Source organism: Hetaerina americana, unplaced genomic scaffold (assembly GCF_022747635.1).
Source record: "Hetaerina americana unplaced genomic scaffold, ioHetAmer1.1.p SCAF_11, whole genome shotgun sequence".
NCBI classification, from domain to species: Eukaryota; Metazoa; Arthropoda; class Insecta; order Odonata; family Calopterygidae; genus Hetaerina; species Hetaerina americana.
This window is the reverse complement of record NW_027286181.1, coordinates 10,783,080-10,795,957: the sequence shown is the minus strand read 5'-3', so window position 1 is coordinate 10,795,957 and position 12,878 is coordinate 10,783,080. Positions and strand designations below refer to the sequence as shown.

Here is a 12,878-nt window from a genome sequence, read left to right as displayed (position 1 = left end):
TGCGTACACAGTTGGGTTACTGGCCGGAGGGCTGTTTAACTTTCGGTTGACGCCTCTGGCTACTCACCTAAGCAGTGTGATTTTTCGGTAATCATTTGGATGTTGCTGTTATCTCCAGCATACGTGCATCTCTGACGGTAAATCATTTACTGCAAAAGGTAAGTCCTGCCTCCCCGACCATGAAAATAAAACTTTCTACACTTCATGGCTTTTAACGAGAGATGATCTTTGTGTTCCACTACAAAACTAACCATCGGATTGATTACCGCGGCTTATAGAGGAGATGGGCTACTTCACCGAAAAAGATTTAATTCCTGTTTATCAAACTAATTGGGTAAAATTAACCTGAAACTAAAATTGAATTTAACTTAACAATTAATCATTTCATAAACAAAACTTGAAGAGAACCAACCCAACTTTCTGATATTAGTTCTAACGGTGTGATAACTTACAGAATAGCCATTCATCATACGCTTTGTTTTCTAAAAAAAACTACGATTCAAGTCTAAATGTTTTAATTGCAATTCAAATTGCAGCTACGAGCGATTAAAACTAATTTTAACGATGCAACGAAAATATTAAACTACCGCGTGACACATGTCTAAATAATGACGTAATCACGGGATATGAAGAGTTGAATACCGAGGTAGCAGAGGGCTAAAACATTACAGCGTGACGTTATTGTGACGACGGAATTAAATTCAATGGCGATGTCAGCGAAGACCTCCCTCCACTGGGAAACAAAAGACATTCTTTTGGATCAGCTCTCACTTTAAAAATTCAATCGGGCATGAAAATTTGGGAACTGGACAATAAGGAAGTATGAAAAATGGAAAATACCACCTGGAGATGGGATTGGGCAACATATATTCCTCGGCTGCCTAGATGCAGAGTTAACGCCCTTAGAACTTGATCTCGAACCAAAAGTCAAGAACGGAAGAGAACCGCCTCCTTTGAAAATGGCCGTGGGAACCCATGTTTTATTTGACCCTTGCAGCCTTGGACAAAGAATTCTCGTTCAACCAATCACATTTCACCATCGGAATATTCGAAAGGGCTTCAGGCCTTCACTCTCGAAACAATTCTTTCATCCCTTGCGGCATGGAAATAATGAAATTTAGCCTCCAAGAGGCCAGTGCATTCAACCAATTACGTCAAAGGACCTAAATGTTACTGTACCATTAAGGAATTTTCTTAAGTATCGGAGGACGGAAAGAAATTTTATCAAAATACCATTACATCATTGTTTTCCAATCATTTTGTTTATTTTTGAATTTAACGGTCACCTATTAGCAAAATCAAATGTGTACTCAGGGGGAAATGACGAAAGAAACTGCTTTGGTGACAAAAGAATTTGCAAGAAGGGAATTGATAAGATATACGATAAGTAAATACGTAAAAGATTAGTTAAAACTTGGAATGTACTGCATGGATCCGAAACCTGGTCTTTGAGGCAATAGGATGAGCGAAAATTCGAGAACTTGTAGATGATGAGGGCTGAGGATTAGGAGGAATGCTACAAACCAATCCTCGAAATGGGACTATCCGGAGATGATAACAGAAGAAGACTAACATGTATGTTTTGATGAGAATGGGATCGCAGAGGAAGTTGCTAGGCAAAAATCTCAGAGAGATGAGTAAATTCATGGTAGAGAAACTGAGACGCAGTGGTATGTTGACAACACTTACCACAAGTGAGAAGAGTTTGGGGAATCAGGAAAGTGTAAGGAAAGAATTGCCTTTTGGAGGGCATTAAGGCGGATAGAAGAAGACACGAGGAACTTCTATAGAGCAAGGCAAAGAGGAAGTGCAAGCGAATGCGTGTATTTGTTGCGGAACCTTCCAAAACTTAATTTTGGTACGTTGATTACTCATGACGATGAGCGACATGGGACATTTTTATCATGTGTGAAATCATGCCTACTTCATTCATAATTGAGTCGTAAAATTTATTTTATGATTGCTGCAATCCCTCCGGGAGACGACCAATGAAACGCCATTCTCACAAACGCGGCTGAACAGGATCTTCCTCGAGATCCTTTCCGGTCCCTCTCAAAGCAAACACGCATAATACCCCACCTGCTCACATACAAAAGCGGGCGCCGTGGACACGTGGGCCGCACTCGATCCCCATCTCGGCTTACACAACCCCCAAAGCACGCAATTAGCGGTGCAAAGCTCACAATCACACCTTGCCCTTACGACCCCACACGGACTTCGAGCACATGATGTGAACGAGAGAATAGAAGGGGAACCAGGGGTCGGGGGAAAAGGGTGCGCTCACGAGGGCTCTCGGGGAGGAGGGGGTGTTTGCTCCCCCTGTCTCCTACCCTTCCCTCAATCACTCGAGACCCTCTTATCTGTTTTCATGGGATCGGAACGAGTGCGCAGTGTCCGATTTGCGATGCAAGTGTGACACTGCGATATGGGTTGCGATGCACCAATTTAAATGAAGCCATCGATGTGGAGAAGGCAAAGTTTATGTGGATGTCGGGCGGATATTTCAGTATGGGTGGTATCATCAATGTTTCAATACCTATATCTATATCGAGCAAGAAAAGATAAAAATCAACGTATCGCAATATTTATTTAAGAAAAATGTTCAACTTTCAATGGTATTCCGTCATTTAAACAACAAATTAGACGAGTCAACACTCGAAACACAATTTATTTTAATCGCACGGATCTGATCGGAAATTGCAGTACGCCCTCAATCCCTGCTTCGGGTATTTCAAGAGACAGCTGTTTTCGGAGACAAGGGCCGATCCTTTGCAGGATGATCCGGATGGGAGCGAGAGGGAAGGAAGGGATGAACCCAGGAGATGGATGGACTACAGGAGGCGACAAATTGCTGAGTGTATGCTGAAGGGTCTCTCTCATGCTATTTGGGACAAGAACGGATGAGGGAGGAGAGTGAGTGCTTCTCCCAACATCGAGCCGCGTTTCCAAAGCAATTATAAATAAGGGGGGCACACATGATATATGTCACTTCCGAGCAAATGTTTTGAACAAATGACAATGACATCGTCGCCGAGAGGGCAAAAAATAGTAAGGGAAAAACATCAATAAAGCCGATGAATTGTTGAATCATATTCATTTGATATTTAAACGCCTTATGTTCATACGTTTCTCATGCATACCTATGGTTTCCAGCGGCGTTAAAGAACGAATCCGTTAAATCTCTTGTGTATGTAACCCAATTCTCAAACTACGACATTGAATGGGAGTAAAAAATCAGATGAATACCATTCAAATGGTGGAAAATATCATACGAAATAAAACTCCTCGCACACATACATACGAGCTCGTATGTGCCTTTAAAATATTTTCAATCGTAATTTGAAGAATTTTTCGTTTGGCCACGAGGTCATTCTCAAATAACAGAAAGAGCACACCCAACGGTGTCAAAAGATTAGTGAATATTAGATCGCTTAGTCCTCATAGACATAGTCATAATCTATGAGGCATAGTCTACAGACATAAGCATAGCCCACATAGTCATTGCTCTCTACGAAAAACAATAGAGAGTGGAACGCACCTAAAACACGTTTCATTCCAGACTCTATTCCAATATTTTAAAAATAGTATGACACGTGCTCTCCGTAGGTTCTCATTTGCTTTAATCAACCTTAAACAAATCCAAAGATTAAAGTAATGGTCCTCGTTGCATTTTCTTTTATTACACTTTTAGACACAAAAATGGAAACCTCTTTTGGATAATCAAAGTCGTACTTCTGCGCTTATCTTCCCCACAGCACTACGTTATCGGGGAACTCAACTGATGCCATGGCAACGCAGGTGACATTCCAAAGAAGTCGTTGGACACTGGAGGATGTGAGAAACGAGCGTCGTGAATCGCGAATGGATCCCACAAGCGAGAGGCCAAAAAGGGGGCCGGGATTCTTCCAACTATTCCTCCTTTATCTGATACCGAGGAAAATTTGATTTTCATTTAAAAGCCATTACCTATCAAATGATGTTTCCTAATAGCAATAACGGATTAGGCATCGGGTGGAATTCATATTGTTTGCCCTATATTAATAACTTTTCCAGTTCCTTATTCCTCCTGATTTCCTTCGTCCCACCGTAAAATCCTTTTCTATTCTGTGTCAACCCCGTTTCCTAACCTTCTCCATTACATTGGGGCTTTTATCGTCCCGCTACATTTTCATATTTCTCCACCCATTTTTTCAGCCTTCTTCGAATTTCGCTTCCTGTCTTTACCCTACATATTTAAACTACGTAGTTAGTTAGCTACTCTGTCGAAATCCTTTTCTCAATCCTTCTCCAAACCCAAAAACCCTACAATCTCCGCTCATCCTCTTACCTCAAGGACCAGGATACGAGTATGTAGTATGCTTCATATGTATTTAATTCTTCACCAACTTTCTCCGTGTCATTACTTATCCATGCGAATTTCTTTCTCCTTGGAAGGACTTATTTGACAAAGCAACAATTCTTCCCGTGTCCCGACTGCTTCGCTTATATTCTTCCAATGCCCTCCGCAACTGCATCAAGCGCTACACCTGCTCTAGTTCATTCCTTCCCACCTAACTGTTTAACGAAGAATACCGAAGGAGAAAATTGATTCTATATATTATTTAATTAAAGAGTACCACGAGTTTAATTCATATACGTCTGTTCGTGGAGCCATTCTTCATTAAGTAATAGGTTAATTTATTCCTACAACCAGGAAAAAAATAAATTTAAAAATGAAATCATCCCCGGAATAGTCCACCTACAATTAAAGGCACTCCATAAGATATATCAAAGGCATATCAGTTATATCTTGTGAATATTAATACGACACGTTTCAATTATTTCCCCCATCTAATATATAAAAAGGGAACTCCAAGACCACTATAATTTAACAAGGACGAGGAACGAAACACGTCAACTCCAAACATTTGTGAAGCGCTTTACGGCCTTCCACCGAATCTTGGATGGAGGGAGAGCTCGCACGCTTCGTCCCGAGTTTACACCTCACGATTGTTTTTTTTATCCCTTCCCCTATCCTCTACCGTCGCTGTTGATGACCGTCACGCCTTTCTTTACGCCCTCCCCCCCCCCCCGGATTGCTTCCGCCTCCTCCGCGCACCTAAAAAGCCGTCGTCGAAATGAAACACGGGAGTGGGAGCATTCTTGGGCTCATGAGTCACGTGGCCCAGTTGAGCCACCGTACTCAAAACCAAAATGAGCGAGGGCGAGATGGGGTGGGGTAAGAAGGGGCGAAGGAGGGATGGGGGTTGGGAGGGGGGAGGGAGAGAAAGCCGGGAGGGTGGGCAAGGGTGGAAGGAGGTTGGTCGGATTATGAATTATTACTCGCCGGGCAGTGTTCCCGCCTCCGCCGGGCGAACTACTCTCCCCCTCTCTGTCCCTCTCGAGGAAGGGAAAAACAATGCAGAGAAGCCAAGCGCCCCACTCTCCGAGAAAAAAAAGAAGAGTGCGGTCCGAGCGGTGTTATGGTTCCTATCGCCTTCACGCCATTTATACGCGATTACCGCCCTATACTTTCCGGATAAAGACACGACAGCGCGAGGCATTATCGGAGCGGACGCCGAAGTCCGCAGCGAAAATGTTATGCATGGTCGAACGAGTTGATCGCTGTTAAACATTCTGATATGTATTCTCGCAAAAGGTGTACGTTTATATGGCCGCAAAATTTGCACGCCTCTAATTTGCTCGAGTGAAATATTATAAATACTTTTATGGTCAAATTAAACTGTACCCATAAATGGTAAAATGATGTGCTAAAAATCATCGCTAACATTGATATACAGCTGGTCCAATAACCACAGACAATGCGGATACGGGTGCAAATTATAGCATCCGGAAAATGCGGAAGTCATATTGTTCATGGGAGCACGAATAAATCTACCAGGGGTAAGAATATCATTTATGGATGCAGTATGTTCGTCCAATTATATATATATATATATATATATATATATATACTCATATATACAGAAACAGATATAAGGAAAAGGGATAGGAACACATATAAAGGACGAACACAATAGAGGTGGGGAAGGCGGAATCGAACGGATCACAAGAGTAAAAATATTTCCTCAACCGGGACTCGAACACCGGATCTTTCCACTTGCCGGGCGGATGCTCTTAACCACTTGAGCTATCGAGGATAGTCAATTTACCCTGAGATCCGTGGGTCTAATATGTCGCCAAGCGCCCCGATTCTTTCAGCCAAGAGATGGCGTCAGGGGGCTTTTTCACCCACCAAAGGAGAAATAGACAATACACAAGGAAAGGAAAGGACAGTGGGTTAGAATTCATACAACATCATACAGGAAAGGAACAGTGCGTTTCGTGGCACGCATAGCCAGAAGAAAGAGATGAGCCACATTGGCCAAATACACATTCAAACACGAAATCCCGCCAAACGGCGAATAAATACTCATATATACAGAAACAGATATAAGGAAAAGGGATAGGAACACATATAAAGGACGAACACAATAGAGGTGGGGAAGGCGGAATCGAACGGATCACAAGAGTAAAAATATTTCCTTCCTTCCGTTGAGAAAGGTGGTTGTGCCTCCGAAATGGTCAAAGTAGTAGTGACATAAGACGAATACTTGCGTTAGGCAAAGAAGCTTTCATAAGGAGGGAAGTGTCGACAGGGGCCTTGAGTAAGGATGTTAAGTAAAGGCTCGTAAAACCTTGATATGGAGCGTGGTTGTGTGCGGCGTGGTAACATGTTCATTGAAGCACGATGATGAGGCATATATTGGAGGCTTTTGAAATCAAGGTATAGAGAAGGATGAGTTGGATGAAGTGTATACAAAGGAAAAAAAATGAAGTGTTGAGTATGGTGTGGGAGATGAGGGAATTATTGGGAGAAATCCAATAGAGACAGGAAAAATGGATGAAAAGCATTTTGATTGGCAATGGGATGTTGAAGACTGTGATATAGGGGAGAACATTCGGCAACCGAGGAAGGGGCAGGATAATTAGACGGAATGAAAGGAGGAAGGAAATATGCGGAAGAGGGGTTTATTTTAGTGTTGGGTGTCATTTTTTTGTTAGGAGAGGCGAGGGAATTATTGTACCGTTGTGAAGGTTGGGTCCATCCAAAACCTACCTAAACCAATTGATTAACAAAAATAATAATTTAAATAATTATATGAGATTAACTACTCTATTCTAACAGCTTCGTCTAACTAAAAGCTATCAGTTATAACCACTGACCATAAACTCACGCGTGATTCCTTCATACCTAAGCATGTGACGCAGATTCGTACCTATGCCTACATTGTAAAAGAAAACAAAATTGCATACACCTAAATATTCAAAGAATGCTTGAAACGAATCAAAGAATACCCTAAAATAAACAACAATGCACTTGAGTGGTGATGTAGAATATAATCCCTATCCATATTCCCTATCTACTAAAATGTCTACATTTCAAGTGCATAGTTGATAGTTCAGAAATAAAAGTGTATTGCAATGAATGCCAAGCGTTGCAATAAAGCCATCAAAAGAGTAATGAGGGATAAAATGCAGCACTAAGCAAGTAATTCAACATACAAACATTCGAAACTGCCCTTATACTGCATGAAAATTTAATGCCTGGACCTGGGCCGATTTCAATTGTTCATATGATTTGTCAGATAAACCGTGGCGTTTCTAATCACTTTAAAAAGATTCACCCCTGCTCACGATAGCGACTAACCCCGTTCTTAGCATCTCATTAGATATCTCATTGGGAAGAGATGAAAAGTGGAGAAAGGAATGCCTTACCCTCGGGGAGATCCGCATCTCGAGTCAGAAGGATCCCAAATGGGAATGGAAAAAGATGGAGGGGGGGGGGAGCCGCCGCGGGTGCTGTCCACATTTTTTCTGAAAGCAATTATTAGGCGGCGGGAAGAAGGTCGAAACCCTTAAATCCAGAAGGAATACAAGAATTCCCCATTTTATTTTACGTAAACGTCTATGTAAATTGATCTTTTACTCACCGAATGGTGTTCTCTTCACTCAAATGTGTATTTAAGAGTCATCATAATCCGGGAACACAATGTAAAAGCCTCTCAAGCGAATCGGCTATTTAAAAAAAAATCCATTCAGGGATTCACATCAAAAGTGATGAATGCCTTAACTATTCAAAGTAATGATATCCATGTAATACTGAATATTGCCAATCGTCCCAGAGTGCTTGCAATTGATGTGTACAAAGTCACAATATCATGAATAACCGTTTATGTAAAACATATTCCGTTGGAAATGGACGCCTAAGCTACACGATAGTGCCAACTCAACTACCATATTAACTATGATAATACGCAGTTACTTCCGATAATATTCTCTTCCGGGGCTCGGAAAATACCTGCATGAAAGTAAAGGGATATCAGCAACTCCAATCGGGCCCTTGTCGTCACTCTTCCAATCCTCAAGTAAGGATTCGCTCAATAATGGCGTAGAAGGGATGAAAGTCTGAGCACCCGCAGAAGTTTTATTACGTATCAAAGATTTGGGTTTCACTCCTAATCCCCAAGTGAAAAAAGGTGCGAAAAATACCAAGCACCTGAATTATGCTAACAACGGAAACTAACAACACCTCGCTCGAGCTCAGCAAAAAGTTGACAGCGCAAGACGTCAGAGAATACAAGGGATAAAAAAAAGAAGAAAGCGTGACCCACACGCTAGTCGCGTGCCGGAACGTCGACCTGGGTGTCCTCCGTCATTGGTTCTCAATTCAGAGTTCGAATGGTATACCCAAGGGGGGAGGGGTGCAGGATAGAAGGAAAGAAGGAAAAAACGGACGAAAATGCTCCCTCCTCACACAATATCTCGCCTCACTTCGACTCCGGCGTAACTTTTTTTTTCTTGAACTGTACGGACTCCAGGACAAAACACCGAGGAGATCCACTGCCGAGCGGACAATGCGGGGACGTTGTGCAACGACAAAAAAAACGCAGGTCGAGTGCATCAGGAATGGGTGGTAAAGGGGAAGCATACATTACACCGATCCCTCATCTCTGAATCAACTGAGGGGGAAATGAGTTAATTGACGCTTTGAAAAGAATTGCCACCTTTGGTCAGGACACAATATTATGTACCACCGCGTAAATAAGAACATTCTGCAGAGCCTTGGAGACCGGCTGTTGGAAGAAATTGCGGTGTTTTCTGCGTATTTTTCCGCATCTTTACATTATTTTCAAGTATACTGAGGTTATATGATAACCCATGCACAGCCTGATTGTACATATATACTTATCTTCCAATTAAATTATATCCTTGCTAGGAAAGATCTTTGGTTTGCTAAATTCCAAGAAACTGCGGGAGATGTTCCAACAGTAACTTTTCACGGATTCATCCGCAAATACTGTGCATTACAATGCGACCATTCCAGAGCGTATAAATCATTCACCTCGACCGGGATTCGAACCACGGCCCTTCCATGTCCGGCCGAGTGCTTTAACCAGTTAAGCTATCGAGGCGTCCTCGTAACTCCGAAATTGTGGGGGCTTTAAAGTAACGAGATGTTGTGACGAAATACCGCACATACAATGTCACAGATATTCGTAGTCGGGCGCGATGCGCCACAGTCCACGAGGTTTAAGCCAACTTTTAAACACTACGGGTGTTTTATCTTTGAAAAATTCCAAGAAACTGCGGGAGATGTCACAACAGTAACTTTTAACAGAGTCATCCGCTAAGCTTACATTACAATGCAATCTTTGGTTTGGTTATGCGCACTAATTATTTTAAGAATATATTGATAATAAAGATAGGTGGCATACATTATGATTCTTATGAAGGAGTGTTTATTTTACTTACAATAAAATAATCAGAAAAGATTTGCGTAATTCTTACAAGTAAAAATGAAGAGCCCATTCTTGTCCATTTTACCTGCGCGGAAAGAAATGCGAGCGACGAGAAGATTTTGATCAATCACATTCATTTTTAAAACATCTTGGAGGCCATGATACAATGTAAGTATACATTGATACAGTTTACGGTCTCGGCTATCCGATTTTCATTGCTTCAAGACCGTAGGCACGTTCATTTTATACTTATAAAAGTTTAAGGTATCAACTATCCCGTCTTCCTATCTTGGAGACCGAAGACAAAGATGATGCACAACTCCAATTAAAAAAAATATTTTTAACATAAAAAACACAACCAATTAATATTTTTATCTTTCACTTTTGCTTGACTAGTGCTCCCCAAAACAAATTTCTACACGAGGGTTTTTAAATGGTAAAATTAAAGAAATTGAACTTTGACGTGTCCTATAATTCTGCTTAATTTGTAAGAAAGATAAGTTTTGACAGGTGGGTTACCTAGACGATATACTCAGGTAATTATGGAAAAATTTCGATGCCTAAAATATTGTACGAATGATTGGCTCCATTCATAGGTAACTTATTCCGGTGCGTGTTGCTAATGATATAGAAGTCTAATCTCCAATTCTTGACATAAGCAACGCAAATTCAATTCAATGCATCCGACATGGCAATCACGAGTCGATGGCTTCATCAAAAAAATTTAACGAGTTAAAAAAAATATTCCTCTTTCTTGGAAACAGATTATGGAATAACTTCGAGGTAAATGGAAAGAGGAAAACGAGGAATGTAAATATGCATTTACTGAAATAGGCAGAGCTGACCAAGTCTACACTCGAGGTTATAACCTCTCGCAAGAATTCCCCAAAGAGTGTAACCCATAAAACTGCGGGGATATCGGAAAAATTAATTGGTACATGCATGATTATTGGATAATTAGCAAGGAAGAAGAAACCCCCCTTGGCAAACAATGCATTGAAGCAATTATCTCAATTACTAAGCGAGCCCCATTTTCCGAAGATGCCAGGTAATTTTGTGAATTTGTTCCATTATAAAAATTGAAATTCTTTGAAGCCGTTGCTTCCCCATTTTTGTGCATCGAAAATGGCAAAATATTCATTAGCGTGTGGGACCTTTGGCAATACACTAAATAAGAATTAATTTTTCGTCTTCAGCCAAATTTTCACGACTAAACAACATAATGGAATACGCCCGGGATAGTGTTGCGTACGATGCAAGTTGTTGAAGATATTCAAAGAATCATGAGAATGTAGGAACATTGAAAGGCTTGGATGACTTCTACAAGACAATACTAGAAATGCTCACATGCGACAATACTGAAGACGCCATTAGCTCACACTATGGGAATAATGAAGTATATTTAAGAGAAGACTGATTGAAAAAGAATTTTTTATTGAAAAACACGCAAAGCAATCATGACTTATTTACCGAAACTTTTCGTGATATATTACGCTCAATTCTACAATTAAGGGAGCAAAAAATACGATATACCTTAAACAAAAAATGAAATAATCTGATGCCTTCGTTATTCTTTAAGACTTACATGTTTTATGGAAGCATTATATGCTGATTTATGAAATCATTATGCATACCAAAATCTACAATTAAAAATATTAAAGCAAACATTCACAATGGAAAAATTACGACCAGTTCAACCACATCAAACTTGAAACTCGTGCAGATTTAAATTTCCAATGAATTTGGAATGATGTTAAATATTAACCATACACAGAATCAATACCACTAAGGCCGTCGAAACAATTAGTGCCAATAACTCTACCAAAAACAGATAACTTCACAATCGGACCTTATTTTTACGTGGTTCGAGGGAAATAAGTCTCCGGGCACTCGCTTGCCATAAACTTTCAGCTAACTCTATAATTGAAACATTTGGCGATACAAGTGGTTATAATTTTACTTTTGAGCTACAATCTTACTTTTTAATTAAAACGTGACTACGGGGTTTCTTCTCGAGACCTATTAGTGGAAATACCATCGTGAGAACAAAAAATGCTTTGCTAAAAATATTTTTCGAACGGAAACTAAAAAATAATTTGCAGACGATATAGGAAATGGTATTATTATTAGCACAGCCTATTGCTCTTATTTTATCCGGATGCTCCTAGAGGGGACTAAGGATTATGGCAAGCAGACTGACTGGGTTTTCAAGCGCCACTAACTTCCCGCCTCGGCCCTGTGGGCAGACAAACGCACCTTCCTGCCTGTCTTCCCCGGCAACGGCCTCCTCCTGCCCCTCCGTACCGTTGTTAGCGGCTGGCGAGGCGCCCTCCTCCGCTCCCTCCGCCATTAGCCCGTTGGTGGACACCGTCTTGGCCACGCCGTTCTCCACGCCTTCGTCTCCGCCGCCTGGCGATCCCTCCTCCGCCGTCCCCCCGGATCCCCCTAAGCACATGCAGGACGGAACCTTACGCCTCCCCCCAGTCGAAACGCCCAACTTCGGAGAGAGGGAAAAGAATTGCAGGCCGACTCCTCTCTTCCTCCCCGATGAAGAATATACCGCGCGAACGTGGGGCGAAGTGAGAATGTGCCCTCCGACCGCTAGAGGACTCTGCTCGCGGAGACGCCGGGTGTCCGTAGGATGGGGCCACGCGCTCCGGACGGCCGGGAATTATGGGTAGGAATGCGCACTCGTGCTCCGATGCCGGCAGGTTCGATCTCCAAAGGGAAAGGAAGTCCTCGAGGTGGAGGGAAACCTTGCTATGTCCTCGTGGTCACAGGGTATCGGGCACAACGAGGGTTCGGCAGGGGTCTATGAGCGCTCTCACCGGATGATATGGGTGCACGATACTCGAAATATCACTGGCGAGGGTGTACTTCACGGGGTTGCTGAGCTGCGCCTTGAGCAGTCCTGGGTCCTCACCTCTAACGAGAATTCACCGCGTTAAGCACCGTACACGAACCACTGATCTCGCGAGGTTCGGTCCCGAACGTACTCCCTTTTCCTCCACCTCCCTCGGATGAAGCGTCGCTGATCTATTTCTTCCTTTTGTGCTCGTGGCTCTGGACCTCTGTAACGTGCGTTTACGCGAACGT

At 42.1% G+C, this 12,878-nt stretch overlaps 1 protein-coding gene across 1 annotated transcript in view; it reads right to left on the bottom strand.

Moving 5' to 3' along the window:
- The window catches only part of lin-28 (protein lin-28 homolog), a 97,137-nt gene extending 84,900 nt beyond the window's left edge, over window positions 1-12,237 (bottom strand). The window contains exon 1 of the mRNA XM_071599658.1: window positions 12,039-12,237. Within this exon, the coding sequence (XP_071455759.1) occupies window positions 12,039-12,237 (199 nt within the window). The remainder of the gene's footprint in view (window positions 1-12,038) is intronic.
- Window positions 12,238-12,878: the final 641 nt, after the last annotated feature.